The sequence below is a fragment of the Dermochelys coriacea genome, chromosome 1 (assembly GCF_009764565.3).
Source record: "Dermochelys coriacea isolate rDerCor1 chromosome 1, rDerCor1.pri.v4, whole genome shotgun sequence".
Lineage (NCBI taxonomy): Eukaryota > Metazoa > Chordata > Testudines > Dermochelyidae > Dermochelys > Dermochelys coriacea.
Genome location: NC_050068.2, coordinates 284,056,697 through 284,073,075, shown reverse-complemented (window position 1 = coordinate 284,073,075; position 16,379 = coordinate 284,056,697). Strand labels below are relative to the sequence as shown.

Below are 16,379 nucleotides of genomic sequence, written 5' to 3'. Positions count from 1 at the left end.
ACCGCAGGAAGCCCACGTGCTGCAGTACAGTCCTGTTACACCCACCACTGTGACACCACTATAGGAGCTGCTGAATGCTCCAGTCAGGTCACACAGAAACACCACAATACTGAGCCTTTCCGTGCAGTACAATTATAATAAACGCACATTCTTTAATGAATACAAATAAAAATGTTTCATGAATAAAATAAAAATTAAGACATCATAAATACGCCTCGTCCACAAAAACCAAGATTTAGTAATGCCAAATGCCTTTCCCCATGGGTGTTTTAGACTGAGATCGATGAAGTCTTTAATAAATAAAATAATAATAATTATTATTATGTATTGGACTATTGTAGCTGAATAGACGAGAAATTTCATTACGTAATGGGAAATATTTACAATTTCAAAATATGTCCTCTCTCTCTACACACTCCCCCCCTCCCTCTCTCTCTGCACGCACACACACACTTTTAATTCAGCACATGTCCTTATTACTCAACAGTGGAAAATATAATTAGACAAGAACTCGAACTGTTCAGGTAGTTAGAAAGAATGGGGCTGGGAAACCTCTGCGCTATAAGAAGTATATGGGGAATGCTGGAGTGGACTTGACACATTTTTGGAGGCTATGAAATGTTTCCAGCTTGGACCTGTTTCAAACGTTTTCCAAGAAAGATCTCCAGAGCCTAAGCCCTCTCTGATTTTAAAGCCACCAGCAAATTTAACTCCTCATCCTGACATCTGTTTGTCAGGAGCTATATGTTTTTACCAAGATGCAGGAGGTATCTATGCATTCCAAGGAGGCAAAGTATATTCTCATTCATATGTCTACAGACTTGGTGGCAACCAGGGGGTGACAAAGGCACAGGGGACGGGGCTCTTTGCTGCTGCAGAGCCTGGCAATTAATATCAGGTTGGAGGAAGGGATGGTTTTCAGGGAGAGAAGTAGAGTTAGTGATGCTATTATGTGCGAGTTCCAGGAAATATGCAGGTTTCAGAGTAGCAGCCGTGTTAGTCTGTATTCGCAAAAAGAAAAGGAGGACTTGTGGCACCTTAGAGACTAACCAATTTATTAAAGCATAAGCTTTCGTGAGTCCAATGAAGTGAGCTGTAGCTCACGAAAGCTTATGCTCTAATAAATTGGTTAGTCTCTAAGGTGCCACAAGTACTCCTTTTCTTTTTGGAAATATGCAGGTGTCAAGCGTGCTGTAGCTCGATGTCAATGGGAGGGAAAGGGGGCTATGTTAAGTGCTTCCCGATTACTCTTTTGGAGGGGGGGGGGTACAGAAAATGCTGCTGGAGAGGAATCCTGATGCGGAGTAGAATCTATACTGTGGACGGGTGGCGGGGCCGACTTAGTGGGAGACTGTCAATGCATGAGTGTTGTGAGGGGGCACAGGCAGCGCTGTGTGCGTGGACGGGTCCCCGGAGCCGGAGCGGCTCAGTCAGAGCGGGGGGTCGGGCTCGCCTGGAGGCGGGAGATTCTTCCCTGCGACCGTTGCAGTCACAGCGCGAGCGCGCCCGGGGAGCCGTTTGAGAACTTGACTCCCGGGGCCGGGTAGAGGCCGTCTGCGACCGCAGCCTCGCTCGGTCCGGCGGCGCCATGCGGCTCTGGCTGCTGGCCGTGCTGGGGCTGGGAGTGCTGGCGGATGTCGGCCGCGCGCAGGGCAGGAGCGCCAGGCCGGTCCTGCCGACCATCACCAACCAAACGTTCATCGGCGCCTGCGTGCGGGAGCACAACAAGCACCGCACCGCCGTCCGGCCCGCGGCCGCCAACATGCTCTACATGGTAGGGAGGGGCCGCTGGGCGCGGGTGAGAAAGGGAGGGAGCCGCGGGGCGGGCTGCAGCCCCGTGGGAGACAAGAGGAGGACGGGTCGGAGGGGGCGCTGTCCCCCGGGGGACGTTGGAGGGGGCGCTGCCCCATAGCGCCTATGAGAGATCAAGGCTGGACCCCCCCCGTCCCTCCCCCCAGGTGATCAGTTCCTTGCCCTCCTCACAGCACAGGCTGGCCTGGGAACAGCTGTGGCCAGCAAGATAGAAACTAGATAAATCCAACATGAGGGCAGGATCCTATCATGGCGAACAATGGATGTGAAAATAAAAAGTCAAGCAACTTAACTGGGGAGAAATGTTTAGGGATCAAACTGTGCACTGTTACTAGAGCCATGTTGGTCCCAGCATATTAGGTGGGTGAGATAATATCTTTTATTGGACCAGCTTCTGTTGGTGGGAAAGACATGCTTTCAGGGCAAGCTGACACAGAGCTGTTAAGACTTCAGGTCTGGGAAAGGTACTCCCAGCATCACAGCTAAGTACAAGGTGGAACAGATTGTTTAGTATAAGTAGTTAAGACAAATTTCAAGGGACTACTCAAAGTGAAGTGGCCAGTTACCACTAGGTCAAATTACAAAGGATGAATATAAACAAACACCACACGTATAGGGACAAAATTAGAAAGGCCAAAGCACAAAACAAGATTAAGCTAGCTAGAGACATAAAGGGTAACAAGAAAACATTCTACAAATACATTAGAAGCAATCAGAAGACCAAGGACGGGAGGAGACCCTTTGTTCAGTGTGGTGGGGGGGAGAAGACAATAACAAAAAATGTGGAAATGTCAGTTTTAAGCAAAAAAGTTAAGTAGTGATTGGATGACTAACATAGTGAATGCCAGTGAAAATGAGGTAGGATCTCAGGCTAAAATAGGGAAAGAACAAGTTAAAGATTATTTAGACAAGTTAGATGTCTAGTCAGCAGGGCTTGATGAAATACATCCTAGAATACTGAAGGAACTGACTGCAGAGATATCCTGAGCCATTAGCAAAAAGAAAAGGAGTACCCGTGGCACCTTAGAGACTAACAAATTTATTAGAGCATAAGCTTTCGTGAGCTACAGCTCACTTCATCCGATGCATGAGCTGTAGCTCACGAAATCTTATGCTCTAATAAATTTGTTAGTCTCTAAGGTGCCACGGGTACTCCTTTTCTTTTTGCGAATACAGACTAACACGGCTGCTACTCTGAAATGAGCCATTAGCAGTTATCTTTAAAAACTCATGGAAAATGGGCTAAGTTCCCTGTAAGCTGTGTGGACATGCAGCAGCCTATTAAGTGCCGTGCAGGCACTCAGGGAACCCGTCCAGGGACCTGTAGGGGAAGGGGCACCTCTCCTCCAGCCCCAACATAGGCCAGCCCCCAATCTGCCATGGCAGCCCCCAAACCCCAACTATGCCACAGCCTGGACCTGCTGCGGCCGGGGCAACCCCCAGCTCCAACTATGCTGCGGCTTGGACCTGCCACGACTGGGGTGCTCCAACTCCGGCCTGGAGCCAACTGCAGCTGGCACAGCGCGGCCTGAACCTGGGTGGCCCTAGCCACTGTGGCCCAGCTCGTACCTGTCGTGGGGTGCCCCTCCCTGAACCCAGCCCCGTCTGGACCACGGGGGCCGGGGGGGAAGGGTGACTATCCTGCGGCCCCAGCCCTGGAGCGGTCATGGCAGGGGGAGGTGCCTCTCCCCCCCAGCCCAGGTGTTGCTGCGGGGAGAGAGAGCTGGGGGGAGTCCTCTCTCCCTGCCACAGCCCCGGAGCACCCTCCTGAACCTAACAACGTCATCCTCCGTGTTCCCCCAGAGCCTACACCCCCGGAGCCCTCATACCCCTGAACCCCAACCCTCTACCCCAGCTCTGAGCCCACTCCCACATTCCAAACCCCTTGGCCCCACTCCCACCACATGAATTTTGTTATGTGCATCGATATGAAGGTGTCACGCATCACTTCCATATTGGTGGACATATTCATTCTGCACATGGGTGGGAAAAATTATAGGGAAACTGAAGACGGGAGAGACTCCAGAGGATTGGAAGAGGGCAAATGGTCAATTTATAAAAAGGGGAATAAGGACAACCCGGGGAATTATAGACCAGTTAGCTTAACATCAGTACCCAGAAAGATAATGGAGCAAATAAACAATTTGCAAACACTTAAAAAATAATGTGATAAGTAACAGTCAACATGGATTTGTCAAGAACATATCATGTCAAAGTAACCTAATAGCTTTCTTTGACAGGGGAACAATCCTTGTGGATGGGGGGAAGTGGTAGATGTGGTATATCTTGACTTTAGTAAGGCTTTTGATGCAATCTTCCATGACCTTCTCATAAACAAACTAGGGAAATACAACCTAGATGAAGTTGCTATAAGCTGGGTGCATAACTGGTTGTAAAACTGTTCCCAGAGAGTAGTTATCAGTGGTTCACAAGCCAGAAGTTCATATCAAGTGGGGTCCCAAAGGGATCGGTTCTGTTCAATATCTTTAGAAATTATTTAGATAGTGCAGGCAATACCAAGCTGAGAGGGGTTGCCAGTACTTTGGAGGATAGGATTAACAGTCAAAATGATCTGAACAAACTGGAAAAATTATCTGAAGTAAATAGAATCAAATTCAATAGAATAAATGCAAAATACTCCACTTAGGGAGGAACTATCAGTTGCACACATACAAAATGGGAAATGACTGCCTAGAAAGGAGTACTGCAGAAAGGGATCTGGATTATAGTGGATCACAAGCTAACTATGAGTCACCAGTGTAACGTTGCAAAAAAAAAAAAAAAAAAAAAATTTAAAAAAGCAAACATCATTTTGGGATATATTAGCAAGAATATTGTAAGCAAGACATGAGAAGTAATTCTTCCACTCTACTTCATGCTGATAAGGCCTCAGTTAGGAGTATTGGATCCAGTTCTGGGTGCCACATTTCAGGAAAGATGCGGACAAAGTGGAGAAAGTCCAGAGGAGAGCAACAAAAATTGATTAAAGGTCTAGAAATCATGACCCATGAGGACAGATTGAAAAAAATGGGTTTGTTTAGTCTGGAGAATTGAAGACTGAGGTTGGACATGATAACAATTTTCAAGTACATACAGTAAAAGTTATATGGCCCTTTACTAACTGGAAAGCTTTATAAACTGGCATTTCTAATCTTCATAGAAAGTCTGGTTTATAGTATGGTTGGTGCGAGGCCAGCAGGCTACCTGTCTGGCTCCGCGTGGCTCCCTGGAAGCAGCGACATGTCCCTGCTGCTCCTAAGCCGAGGAACGGCCACGAGGAGTTTGGAGTACAGGAAGGGGTGCGGGGCTGCGAGTTGGGGTGTGGGAGGGGTGCGGGGCACGGGCTCTGGGAGGGAGTTTGGGTGTGGGAGGAGGCTTGGGAGAGGGGGTTGCAGCGACCTGTCCCTGCTGCTCCTAGGCAGAGGTGTGGCAGGCAGCTCTGCGTGCTGTCTCTGCCTGCAGGCGCCACCTCCCCAGCTCCCATTGGTTGCGGTTCCTGGCCAACGGGAACTGAAGAGCCAGAGCTCGGGGCAGGGTGGGGGCAGCGCGCAGAGCCCCCTCCTGCACCCAACTCTGTCCCAGAGCCCACACCCCACACTCCCTCCTGAACCCCAACCCCCAGCCCTGCACTCCTTCCCATACTCAAACTCCCCCCCTCTTAGTTAACCGGAATTTTTCACTTACCAGCACCCCCCATTTCCCCAACATGCTGTATAAAAAAGCATTTACTTTAAAAGGCTGTTAGAAGGAGGAGGGCAAAAAAATGTTGTCATTAACCTATGGACAAGAAGCAATGGGCTTAAATTGCAGCAAGGGAGGTTTAGGTTGGACATTAAGAAAAAATTCCTAACTGTCAGGGTAGTTAAGCACTGGAACAAATTTCCAGGGAGGTTATGGAATCTCCATCATTAGAGGTTTTTAAAAACAGATTAGACAACATCTGTCAGTAATGGTCTAGTTAATATTTAGTCCTGTCTTGAATGCAGTGGACTGGACTAGATGACCTCTTGAGGTCCTTTCTTGTCCTATACTTCTATGATTCTATATAGCGTAGACATGGCTACGGTTTTTGTACTGATTTTTCTAGACTGGTTTAGAAGACGCCATAGTTAAATCAGTGCAACCTGCTAGCATGGCCACAATTATATAGAGGTGCTTATATTGGTAAACCTGTATAGTAAATTTTCAGAAATAACAATACCAATATAAGCATTATTAGAGCAGTAGAATTGCATCCACACTAGAGGATTGCACTGATTTAACCATAACTGTTTCTAATCCGATAGTTAAATTAGTGCAAAAACTGAATGTGGACAAGCTCAAAGCTAAGGAAAGCCAAGTATTGCAAAGTATTCAGGTGAGGTATGTTATGCTGTGGGGGGAGTGGGGCTCCCAGACCCTCCCCAGGTTCCGCTGTCCATTGTTTATCCTTGCTTCCTCCTCCCCCCATTGGCAGCACTTGGGGGGAGCTCTATGACTCTGTGGCAACTGCACACAGGCAGAGGGTCAGGCTCCTCCTCTTCCCTTCCCCTTGCAAGGGATAAGGATCTGCCTGGAAAGAGGGCCAGACATCCCCAGGATATTCAGTTCTAAGGGCGTAGGCTCCCAGAGTCTATTGCCTCTTTGCAGCGTTTACCTTCTACCCCTCTTCCTGGGGTGTATTGCCTCACTATCAGTCAGTCACTGCTGGGAGTGGTGCATCTTGCAACTGTCTTCTCCTCAGCTGGACTACCTCTGTTACCAGCAATCTCTGTATGGAGCAGCCTTCTTCCTGTTCATCACTCCTTCCTGTGGTAAGTTTCCCCCTTTTAAGGTCTCCTCCTCCAGGCTGAACAAGGCTTGTAGGTACATCTTGTTAGTGTGGAAGTCTTACCTGCACAAAATTCTCTGTTACTCACGCTCTCTAGGGGCACCCACCTTTACTCATTTCCTAGGGCTCAAGGCGTAACCCTCTTAATTGAGGCACCCATCCTTACCCCGTTCCTAGGGCTCAAGCATAGCCTTACACTTTAGGGCACCCACCCTTACCCTGTTTCTGGGGCTCAGGCATAACCCTGTCAATTTAGGCACCCACCCTCACCCTTCTGTGGGCTCAAGCGTAACCTTACACTCTGCGGGTTTGCAGGGTCTTTCACCGGTGAAAGAGCCTTACACACTAATATCCTTATTCTCTATTTATTAACAATCACCAAAAGCAGAATGCACACACTACACATACAATGCTCACCACTCCCAATAAGACAGATGAACTTTTCTTGATGGCCAGTCAGGATCAGGTTCATGTGGGGGACTCCAGCTCCTGCACGGTGTCATTGGCAGAGTGTTGAGGTGTGGCAGGTCTATTTGAGGCTGTGTCCTGGAGTTGGTTCCCAAAGAACTCCCTTTTGGACCCCAGTTTACATAGTGTAATTTGAATCCTTTTTAGCTATACCTTAAGCAATCATTATTCTAAAATTTTACTAACCAATTCTAACATAGTGTAACAACATTCTCTAACCTACCCCACCAACTTAATTAATTTATATTTAGCAAAATTAATTATGTAACAGACAGAAACAATTAAAGACCCAGACAGAGACCATATAGATAAACAATAGGGAAGTGGGGACCATAATGACAAAACAATAAAGAAATGAGGATTTCACAGCCACAACTATTGATAAGTAATTTCTTGACAGACAGAATGTTATCAAACTAAGTTTTGTTTAACTATCTTAAGATTTGTTTCTTTATCTGGTGATAGTGGGTGCTAATAAGAGAGGGTCTCCTTACCAGCCCGATACTACATTGTTTTAATGTAGTTTAGATGGAATGTGAGGATGTGACTTCCTCCTTCTCAGCTAATGGCTGCTGCTCAGCTGCTCTTTTAATCTGGCCGCAGATGAAGGCCTTAGGCCAGTGGTGGGCAACCTGCGGCCCGTCAGGACAATCCGCTGGCAGGCCACGAGACAGTTTGTTTACATTGACCCTCCGCAGGCACGGCCGCCTGCAGCTCCCAGTGGCCGTGGTTTGTTGTTCCCGGCCAATGGGAGCTGCGGGAAGCGGCAGCCGGCTGTGCCTGCGGACGGTCAATGTAAACAAACTGTCTCGCGGCCCGTCAGTGGATTAACCTGATGGGCCGCAGGTTGCCCACTACTGCCTTAGGCCTTACAACATAGTTGCAGACAAAGGCCTTATCCTTACAGAACAAGCCCAGAAGAGCTCATTAGCCTCCTCCATACCAGTGTGATGGCATGCTCCTTCAGATATGCAAACTGTTTCTTTTGTTTTACAACTTACTGTTTTCTCTCTATGAATAAATCTGTTTTTTAAGAAAACTATTGTTGTATATGTGATTTCACACAGATGGCCCACAAAAATCCCCCACGAATCCCTCATTCCGTACGGACAAGTGCTGAATAGTAAGGAATTTCAGGAACCTAATCCCTCTTCTCACGGTCTTGGTAACATGGGGCATGGAGAGGAAAATGTCCTCTCCCTTTAATGCATATCTGGCAACACAGGAGAGAAACCTAGTGTTCAAGGAGATGTGCATTGGTGAGGGCTCAGCTAACATTAATATTCCACTGTGAGAATTATCCCAACCAGAGTCAGTCACTTGTGGTGGAGTCAGTTCTGAATGTGCCTTAATCAACAACATTTATCCCATTAAACAGATAGCAGGATATTCTGGCCACAATTTCCTGGTATTTTCATGGTTTCAGTTACAACTAATGGACTGCATTCATTTAAGATAGTTTTCTTCACAGTAAGACTACACAAACAAGCCAATCCTTATTCTCCAAGAAACAAAGGATTAGAGTAGCCAATATAGTGGTGGGGGAGTGCAGTGAAGAGAAGCTTGTTTCTACAGTTATCTTCCTTTCCATGGGTGATGGTCCCCAAACTGTGGGGCATGCCCCCCAAGAGCAGCATGGAGAAACATTCGGGGGAGGGGGGGGGATAATGGGGCCCAACCCTGCTCTGACCTCTGCTATGTTCCAGTCCCACCTCAGCCCTGGCTGTGGCTCTGCTCCCAGCTGCAGCCGCAGCTCCAACCCCATTCCCAGGCGTGGCTCCACTCCTGGCCCCTGACCACGGCCCTCGGATCCTGGGGGCGGGATGTGGACTGGTAAGAGGGGGCGCAAGTGAAAAAATTAGGGGACCCCTGGCATGGGGTGACCGTACGTCTCGTTTTGGCCCCAGATGTCCCAACTTTTTGGCAAAACTGGTAATCAGTTGGCAAGAGTAAACGGGACAAATGCCCAGTTTTGCCAAAAAGAGGCTTTGGGGGGGGGTGAGCAGCAGGGCTCGTGGGGGAGGACTGGGGGGGCTTGGACCAGCCCTGTGTGAGGGAGGAGGGTGGCTTGGGTGAGTGGTTCAAGCCAGTCCCACATAAAGGCAGGGGAGAGGGGTTTGGGCTAGTGCTGCGCCGCATGGGGAAATGGGGGCCCCCTCAGACCAGGTGTGTGCCACATGGCGGGGCCCCTCAGGCCAGCTCCACATCACACGGGGGAAGGGGGACCCCTCGGCCAGCTCTGTGCGGGGCTTGGGTGAGCAGCTCCACACAAGGGGTCAATATGCTCATCCTATCACAGGCTCCATCTTCCAGCCCAGCCACAGGGTGGGGTCTCAGAGAGAAGAAGAGGAACAGGGCAGTGGGGCACCAGTTAGAGAGGAGGAGCAGGGGCTGGGGCCTGGTTCTAGTGCTCCTGCAGGGCCCCCTAATTGGCCGGGGCCCCTAGGCACAGTGCCCGTTAGCCCATGTGATAATATGCCACTGGCTGGAGGATTTTATGTGTATTTATCTGTTTCCATAAGCTCTGTTTCAGAAAATGTGTTTAAGAAGTAATACACACAGAACTGAAACTATGTTATGTATGCAATTTGACATTTCCTTGATTGATATGTAAACACTAAAACTCCCAAATAAACTACTTGACCAAAAATAAAACCAAAAACAAAAAAAAGTTGTGTGTGTAAAGTAATGTAAATTATGGCATTTCTTACTTAAAGATAAAAATGCATTTTTAAAATTTTATGCACTGATTAAAAAAAGTTGCCACCACTGGGATACTCAGGATCTCTTTTAATGTCAACAACATCAGGTGCCCAGGCACACAGGTGAGTGTTGCCTGCTCCCAAGTAACCCAGGGAAGAAAGAGGTGGGGGTTTACACACACTTACCCAAGGTTCCTTCCCCTGCATTGGGCTCACTGGTGGGACTGGCTGGACTGCAGTGGGGTCAAAAACAGATCCTGGCTCACTGTGCAGCTGGTTCCCCGGCTGCCTGTCTTCCATACACCTCCTCCTCCCTATTCACAGCAGGGACCTGTGACTCGGGCTCTTTGGAGGTATCCACAATGTTGTAGGAGTGGTAGTGGAGTCTCTGCCAAGTAGGGCATGCATCTCTTTGTAAAAGTGGGCAGATCTGCAGACCGATTTTGGCCTCCCTAGCCTTCTGGTATGCCTACCAAAGCTCCTTGGCTTTCACGCAGCATTGCTGGTCCTGTTGTAGCCCTTGTCCTGATTCCCCAAGCAATCTGCTCATAGATATCCACCATTCTATGACTGGAGATACTTCCTGTCTGCGTATCTGGAGGCGGAGCATGTAGCTGGCATGGTCAGCTTGGCAGTTGCACTCAACAGTGGAGAGCTGCTAGATGTCCTCGCCAAGTCAGGCAATCTGGAAAAGGAATTTCAAAAATTAACAGGGCTTTAAAGGGAGGGAGGGGCTTCCAGTCTCTGTGACCTTTGGCAGCGGAGTTCACAATGATGACCAGAGCGGTCAGCACTGGGCATTGTGGAACAGCTGCTGGGGGACAATAAAGGTCGACTTAAGTAATGCAATATCTATACTCACACTGCATTGACCTAAGTACATCAACCTTGGTTCTATGTCACTTGGGAACATGGCGTTATTAAGTCAGCATAACGGGGCTATTATGTTGGTGGGAACCAAATTTAAGTGTAGAGTCATGACTAGGTCAATGTAAGGTCAACATAAGCTTCCTTGTGTTGACCTAACTTTGTAATGTAAACCAGACCTAAGTTTTCTACAGCAACACAAGAAAAAAAAAGAAAATGTTGCAATGAGTCATAGAAGGTGACAACAACTGTCTTTTGTTCTACGTCTGCAGAAGTGTTAACTGCCCACTTCAGTTTGAATGGTCTCTTACAACAATCTGTTCCTCTTTGTATTTAGCTGACACACTCTGGATATGTCTACTTAGCAACTGACACTTATGGCTGGCCCATGCCATCCAGCTCAGGCTCACGGGGCTCAGGCTGTGGGAATGTTTCATTCTAGGCTCTGGCTGGTGCCCAGGCTCTAGGACTGTGAGCGAGAGCTTGTGCTGGAGCTCGAACCCGAAAGTCTACACAGCAATGAAACAACCCTGTGGCCTGAGCCCTGCAAGACCGAGTCAGTTGGCATGAACCAGATGCAGGCATCTAGTTGCTGCGTAGTCATACCCTCCGAATACCTTTCCCTGACCTAACAAATAGCTCTATGTAGGCTCAAAAGCTTGTCTCTTTCACCAGCAGAAGTTGATTCAATAATCATCCACCTTGTCACTCTTCTATGAGTAACTCAGTTTACATTTCTATACAGCTACCCTAAAGTTCACTGGTAAATTAAAGGGAGGATTTTGGAGTGCTTGACTCGATGACAGAAGGGGAACAACATATTTGTATTGTATAGTTTTACAGAATTTACAGACAATTTTAGTCAAATTCAATTTATAGCTATTCATTTTTTACTTTAATTTGTCTGATGGATCAAATGCCATTGTAAATTAACTCTCTGCATAGTTTCTTCAACTTTACTGTTTTGCAGACTTGGGATGCAGCTTTAGCACGGACTGCCAGGGCATGGGCAAAAAAATGCCTTTTTAAACATAGTCCATATTTAACAAAAAAATTTATGTCCCATCCTCATTATGGGCATGTTGGAGAAAATATCTGGACTGGACATTACAAGTTATTTGGTGTCCCTGAAGCCATCAAATTATGGACCGATGAAGTCCAGCACTACGATCTTCAGACTCACAAGTGTACTAAAACATGTGGTCATTATACTCAGGTAACAATTTTCATTGCTAAAACAGTTTACACAGCTCAAAGCACAATCCCAAGAATTAGAATTGGTGGAGACAATAAATAATTACCAGTTAGTGGCAAATAGCAAATAATGAGTGACCCATACCCGACTTTCTTTCAATGTTTCATTTAGATACTTGTACAGCCTCCATCATCATACTGTCTGCTAACTCTTAAGATACAGTTTGAAAACGATCACCCTGGGTTGCACAACAACTGTGAAAGACTTCCTAGCTAATGCTGTGATTATGTTAACTGTTGTAAACAGAAATTTTCTCTAACTTGGTGTTCAATCTAGCCAAAGCACCTCGCTCCTCTTTTCTAAGTTTTTCAATCTTATAAGAAATAAAAAAAATTCTGTAGCAGAAAATGGGGAGTATGACGGGGCTCCACTCATCACACTGGTGACTCCTGCTGGCCGTCTTGGGAATAGCTCCGTAGGTCAGTATGCCCACTCCCAGTGGTGCCTTGTCTGCCGTCACTTTTGCTCCCGGACCCATGTCACTCCAAGGACTGCAGCGTCTTCCTCATGACTCAGCGCTCCAGCTGTATCTGTGCTCCCCCCTTCCAGGGGTCAGTACCGCAACTTAACTGTTCCAGCACTTCTACAGTTGTGATGGGGGAGGGTAGGGGGACCTGGACCCACCCATTACTCCGTGTCCCGGCACAGGGACCCTGTAGATGGCAGCCACGTGCTGCATCCCCTCCAGCTCATCAGTATCTTTCCCTGGACCACTTTCCTGTGGCCCCAGGACCCTCTTCGACCTTGCCTCAGAGCCTGAGCCTGCAAATCCCAGCTGCCAGCCAGAAGCTCTCTCTAGCTCTCCTGGTCCCTGCTATCAGCACTGCTTTGTCTAGGGTGCTAGCTTCTTTCTGCCTGACTAGGAGCCTGTTTTTCCCTCCGTGAACTCCAGGCAGCTACTGAATCCACTCTGCCCTGCTGTCTTCTTATATGTGCCTGCCAGGCCCTGATTGGCTGCTCCTTGCAGCCCCTCTCCAATTGGCTGCTTCTCTCTCAGCCTCCCTAGGGCTCTATTAACCCCTTACAGGCCAGTGTGGGGCAGACGCCCCATCACAGGGGGGAAGAAAAGATATAACTGGTTATTTGACAGAAATATAACTCTCTTTTATTTGTATCGAAAAGGTAAATAAGCTTTATGAAAATCTTAAATGATTGTGAATCCACATGAACTTTGAAACAGAATTGTTTACCAGTATTGCAGATGTAGTCACATTTTACCTCTCTGAAGCAGTAGTTAATTTTGTCAGGCTCAGATTGTTAGCTAACAGCCAATAGAAGTGGGTATTTAAAAGAAAGACTTCATCCTTTATTTTTAATTATGAAACACTAGATTGTGAGTTATGCTTATATGTTGATCTTGCATTTTTTCATGCAGTGAAACCTATTAACAGCCACCAGAGTGACTACCAGTTCAAGTGGCTTCTGCACTTATGGGACCAAGGCAGCTGTATTGTGAGCTTCCAGAATCTTTTACAGAGCAGTGTCAGTGGGGGCCACTCACCTCTTCCCTTCCCTCATGTAGAGTTCTGAGGTTATAAAAGGGGGAGTTAGTCCCAACTGCCTGTTTCTTCTAATTGCAAAGGGTGCCAGATCATCTAATTGCCAGATCAAACTCAATATCCTCAGTGCTTACTTTGGTTCCATGGTCCAGTCACTTTTAATCCAGTTAATCCAATCACTTTTGAACTCCAGCTACCCCGCTCTCTGAAGATTCATCCGGTGATTCACGTATCACTTTTGAAATCCCACAGGGAAACCCTTTCCCTCACAGGACCCAGCCGCCTCCTCCATCAGTACAGGTACAGGGCCAAAAGAATTATTTATCTAATGAGATCCTGGACTCTAAATGTAAACATGTCGGACTCTGGTATCTTGTTGACTGGGAGGGGTGCAGGCCTGAGGAGCACACCTCGGAATCTGCAGAAAATGTACATGCTACCACACTTGTGTGGGTGTTCCACAGGATTCATCCTGAAAAGCCTGGTTTCACATCACCCTGAGAGTGCCCCTTGGGGAGGTGTGATGTCATCAAAGACCACAGGGCTATTAGGAGCTTGTACATTCCAGCCTGCCATCCAGTGACCTACTAACAGTTTCCAGAATTGAAGCTGAACCCCAACAGAGGTTTACAGTCCTGGAATGTAATTGGCAGAATGCTGAGGGACCTGATTGGTTCACAGCTTCTATATAAATCCAGCTCAGGAACAGGAAGTTGTCCTTGCAACTAGAATCTCCCTGCTTAGGACTGCTTCCACTGCAATACCTGTTCTTGCTACTTGCCACTGATCTCCTGGTAACCTGATCCTGCCTGCCTCCTGACACCTGACTCTCAGTTTTGCCCTTTAGCTTGCCTTGAACTCCGTCCTAGTATCTGACCTGGCTTGACTCCCGACTCCCAATGCCTGCTCTGACCACTAGATCAAACTGCTCATGCTCTGGTCGTTACAAAGGCCTCGGTTCCCTTGACTGTATGTGCCATAAATGGTACTGAAATCTGTGGACCTGAGTAGGTTGACGGAGTCTGGTGCTTATGGTCAAGCTTTGCAAAGAGCTGCTCAGTATTATGGCTCCATATCTGGATGGACTTGGAGGTCTGTGTTGGGGTTTCTCAGTGATCTGACTTTCATCCTAACTCTCCTGGGTCAGACCACAACTTGGGTTTTATCCTAGAACAGCAGGGTCAGGTCCCCCATCTCCCAGTCAAGTCTTACTCATAGTCCTGGTCTTTCCCCTGTAATTCACTCTGTCTCAGCTGCTACAGCATCTGCCTTCTTGCAGCCAGTCTCTCATCCGCTATCCCCCTGCGCTTGACTGCCAGATCTTCCTTTTAAGCAGGTCCTCCATAGGAAGCATACCTGGCAGCTGCTGGGGGCAGGACCTTCTTAGTCCAATACTGCTCCACCACTCCTTTTAATCTTAGTGTGGGGGCTTTAAGCCCCATCACAAGGACACAGAGCTTTCTCAGAAGCTGGTCAAGGACTCAAAGTGCATTTCTTTAACCTTGCCTATAAATATATAGCAGTGTGTACATATTTATTTAAAAGAAAAAACACTTACCAAAATACTCCACTCCACAATACTGGAGTTTAGTGACTGGTTTAGTGATAGTCTTTGTCTTGGATCAGCGGCGATTGAGGTTGAAGAGCTTGCCGTCCATTCTGTATTAGATGTGAAGTACAGAGGGGAGCTTGTCAGCGATGAGAAGGAGGATGACAGCAATGAAGACAGAGGGGTTGGAGCGATGACATAGCCTTTCTTTACTCCTGTCTTGACTAGGAAGGGGTCTGTTTTGTATCTATTGTTGGTGTGGAGGAGTTGGAGGACGGCAACAAATTTTGGTGGGCATCCAAATCTAAGGAGAATTCTCTACATAGCCTCATGATTGATGGAGTCAAATGCTTTCTTGAAGTCAATGAAAGCTATGTACAGAGGTTGATGTTGCTCATGGCACTTTTCCTGAAGTTGGCAGGCAGTGCAGATTATGTCAGTGGTACCTCAAGGTGGCCTGAATCCACATTGTGATCTTGGGAGGATTTCTTCTGCCAAGGGAAGCAGCTGATTGAGGAGAATTCTGGCAAAAATCTTTCCGGAAATGAACAACAGGGCAATTCCTGGATAGTTTGCACAATCTGATTTGTCTCCTTTCTTGAAAATGGTCATGATCATAACATCCCTAAAATCAACTGGGATTTCTTCTGAATTCCAAATCCGGTACGAAACTGTGGAAAAACCTGAGTGTCTCTGGATTAAGTTTAGAAGTGTGTGCAACAAGAGTGATGTCATGGTGGGAGTCTGCTATAGACCACCGGACCAGGGGGATGAGGTGGATGAGGCTTTCTTCCGGCAACTCACGGAAGCTACTAGATCGCATGCCCTGATTCTCATGGGTGACTTCAATTTTCCTGATATCTGCTGGGAGAGCAATACAGCGGTGCATAGACAATCCAGGAAGTTTTTGGAAAGCGTAGGGGACAATTTCCTGGTGCAAGTGCTAGGGGAGCCAACTAGGGGGAGCGCTTTTCTTGACCTGCTGCTCACAAACCGGGTAGAATTAGTGGGGGAAGCAAAAGTGGATGGGAATCTGGGAGGCAGTGACCATGAGTTGGTTGAGTTCAGGATCCTGACGCAGGGAGGAAAGGTAAGCAGCAGGATACGGACCCTGGACTTCAGGAAAGCAGACTTTGACTCCCTCAGGGAACAGATGGCCAGGATCCCCTGGGGGACTAACATGAAAGGGAAGGGAGTCCAGGAGAGCTGGCTGTATTTCAAGGAATCCCTGTTGAGGTTACAGGGACAAACCATCCCGATGAGTCGAAAGAATAGTAAATATGGCAGGCGACCAGCTTGGCTTAATGGTGAAATCCTAGCGGATCTTAAACATAAAAAAGAAGCTTACAAGAAGTGGAAGGTTGGACATATGACCAGGGAAGAGTATAAAAATATTGCTCGGGCATGTAGGAAAGAT

General features: G+C 47.5%; 1 protein-coding gene across 1 annotated transcript in view; it reads left to right on the top strand.

Moving 5' to 3' along the window:
- The first annotated feature begins 1,483 nt into the window (after positions 1-1,483).
- LOC119842147 (glioma pathogenesis-related protein 1-like) overlaps positions 1,484-16,379 on the top strand; it is a 56,122-nt gene continuing 41,226 nt past the window's right edge. The window contains exons 1-2 of the mRNA XM_038370067.2: positions 1,484-1,774; positions 11,630-11,875. Of these exons, the coding sequence (XP_038225995.1) occupies positions 1,589-1,774; positions 11,630-11,875 (432 nt within the window). The 5' untranslated portion in view covers positions 1,484-1,588. The remainder of the gene's footprint in view (positions 1,775-11,629; positions 11,876-16,379) is intronic.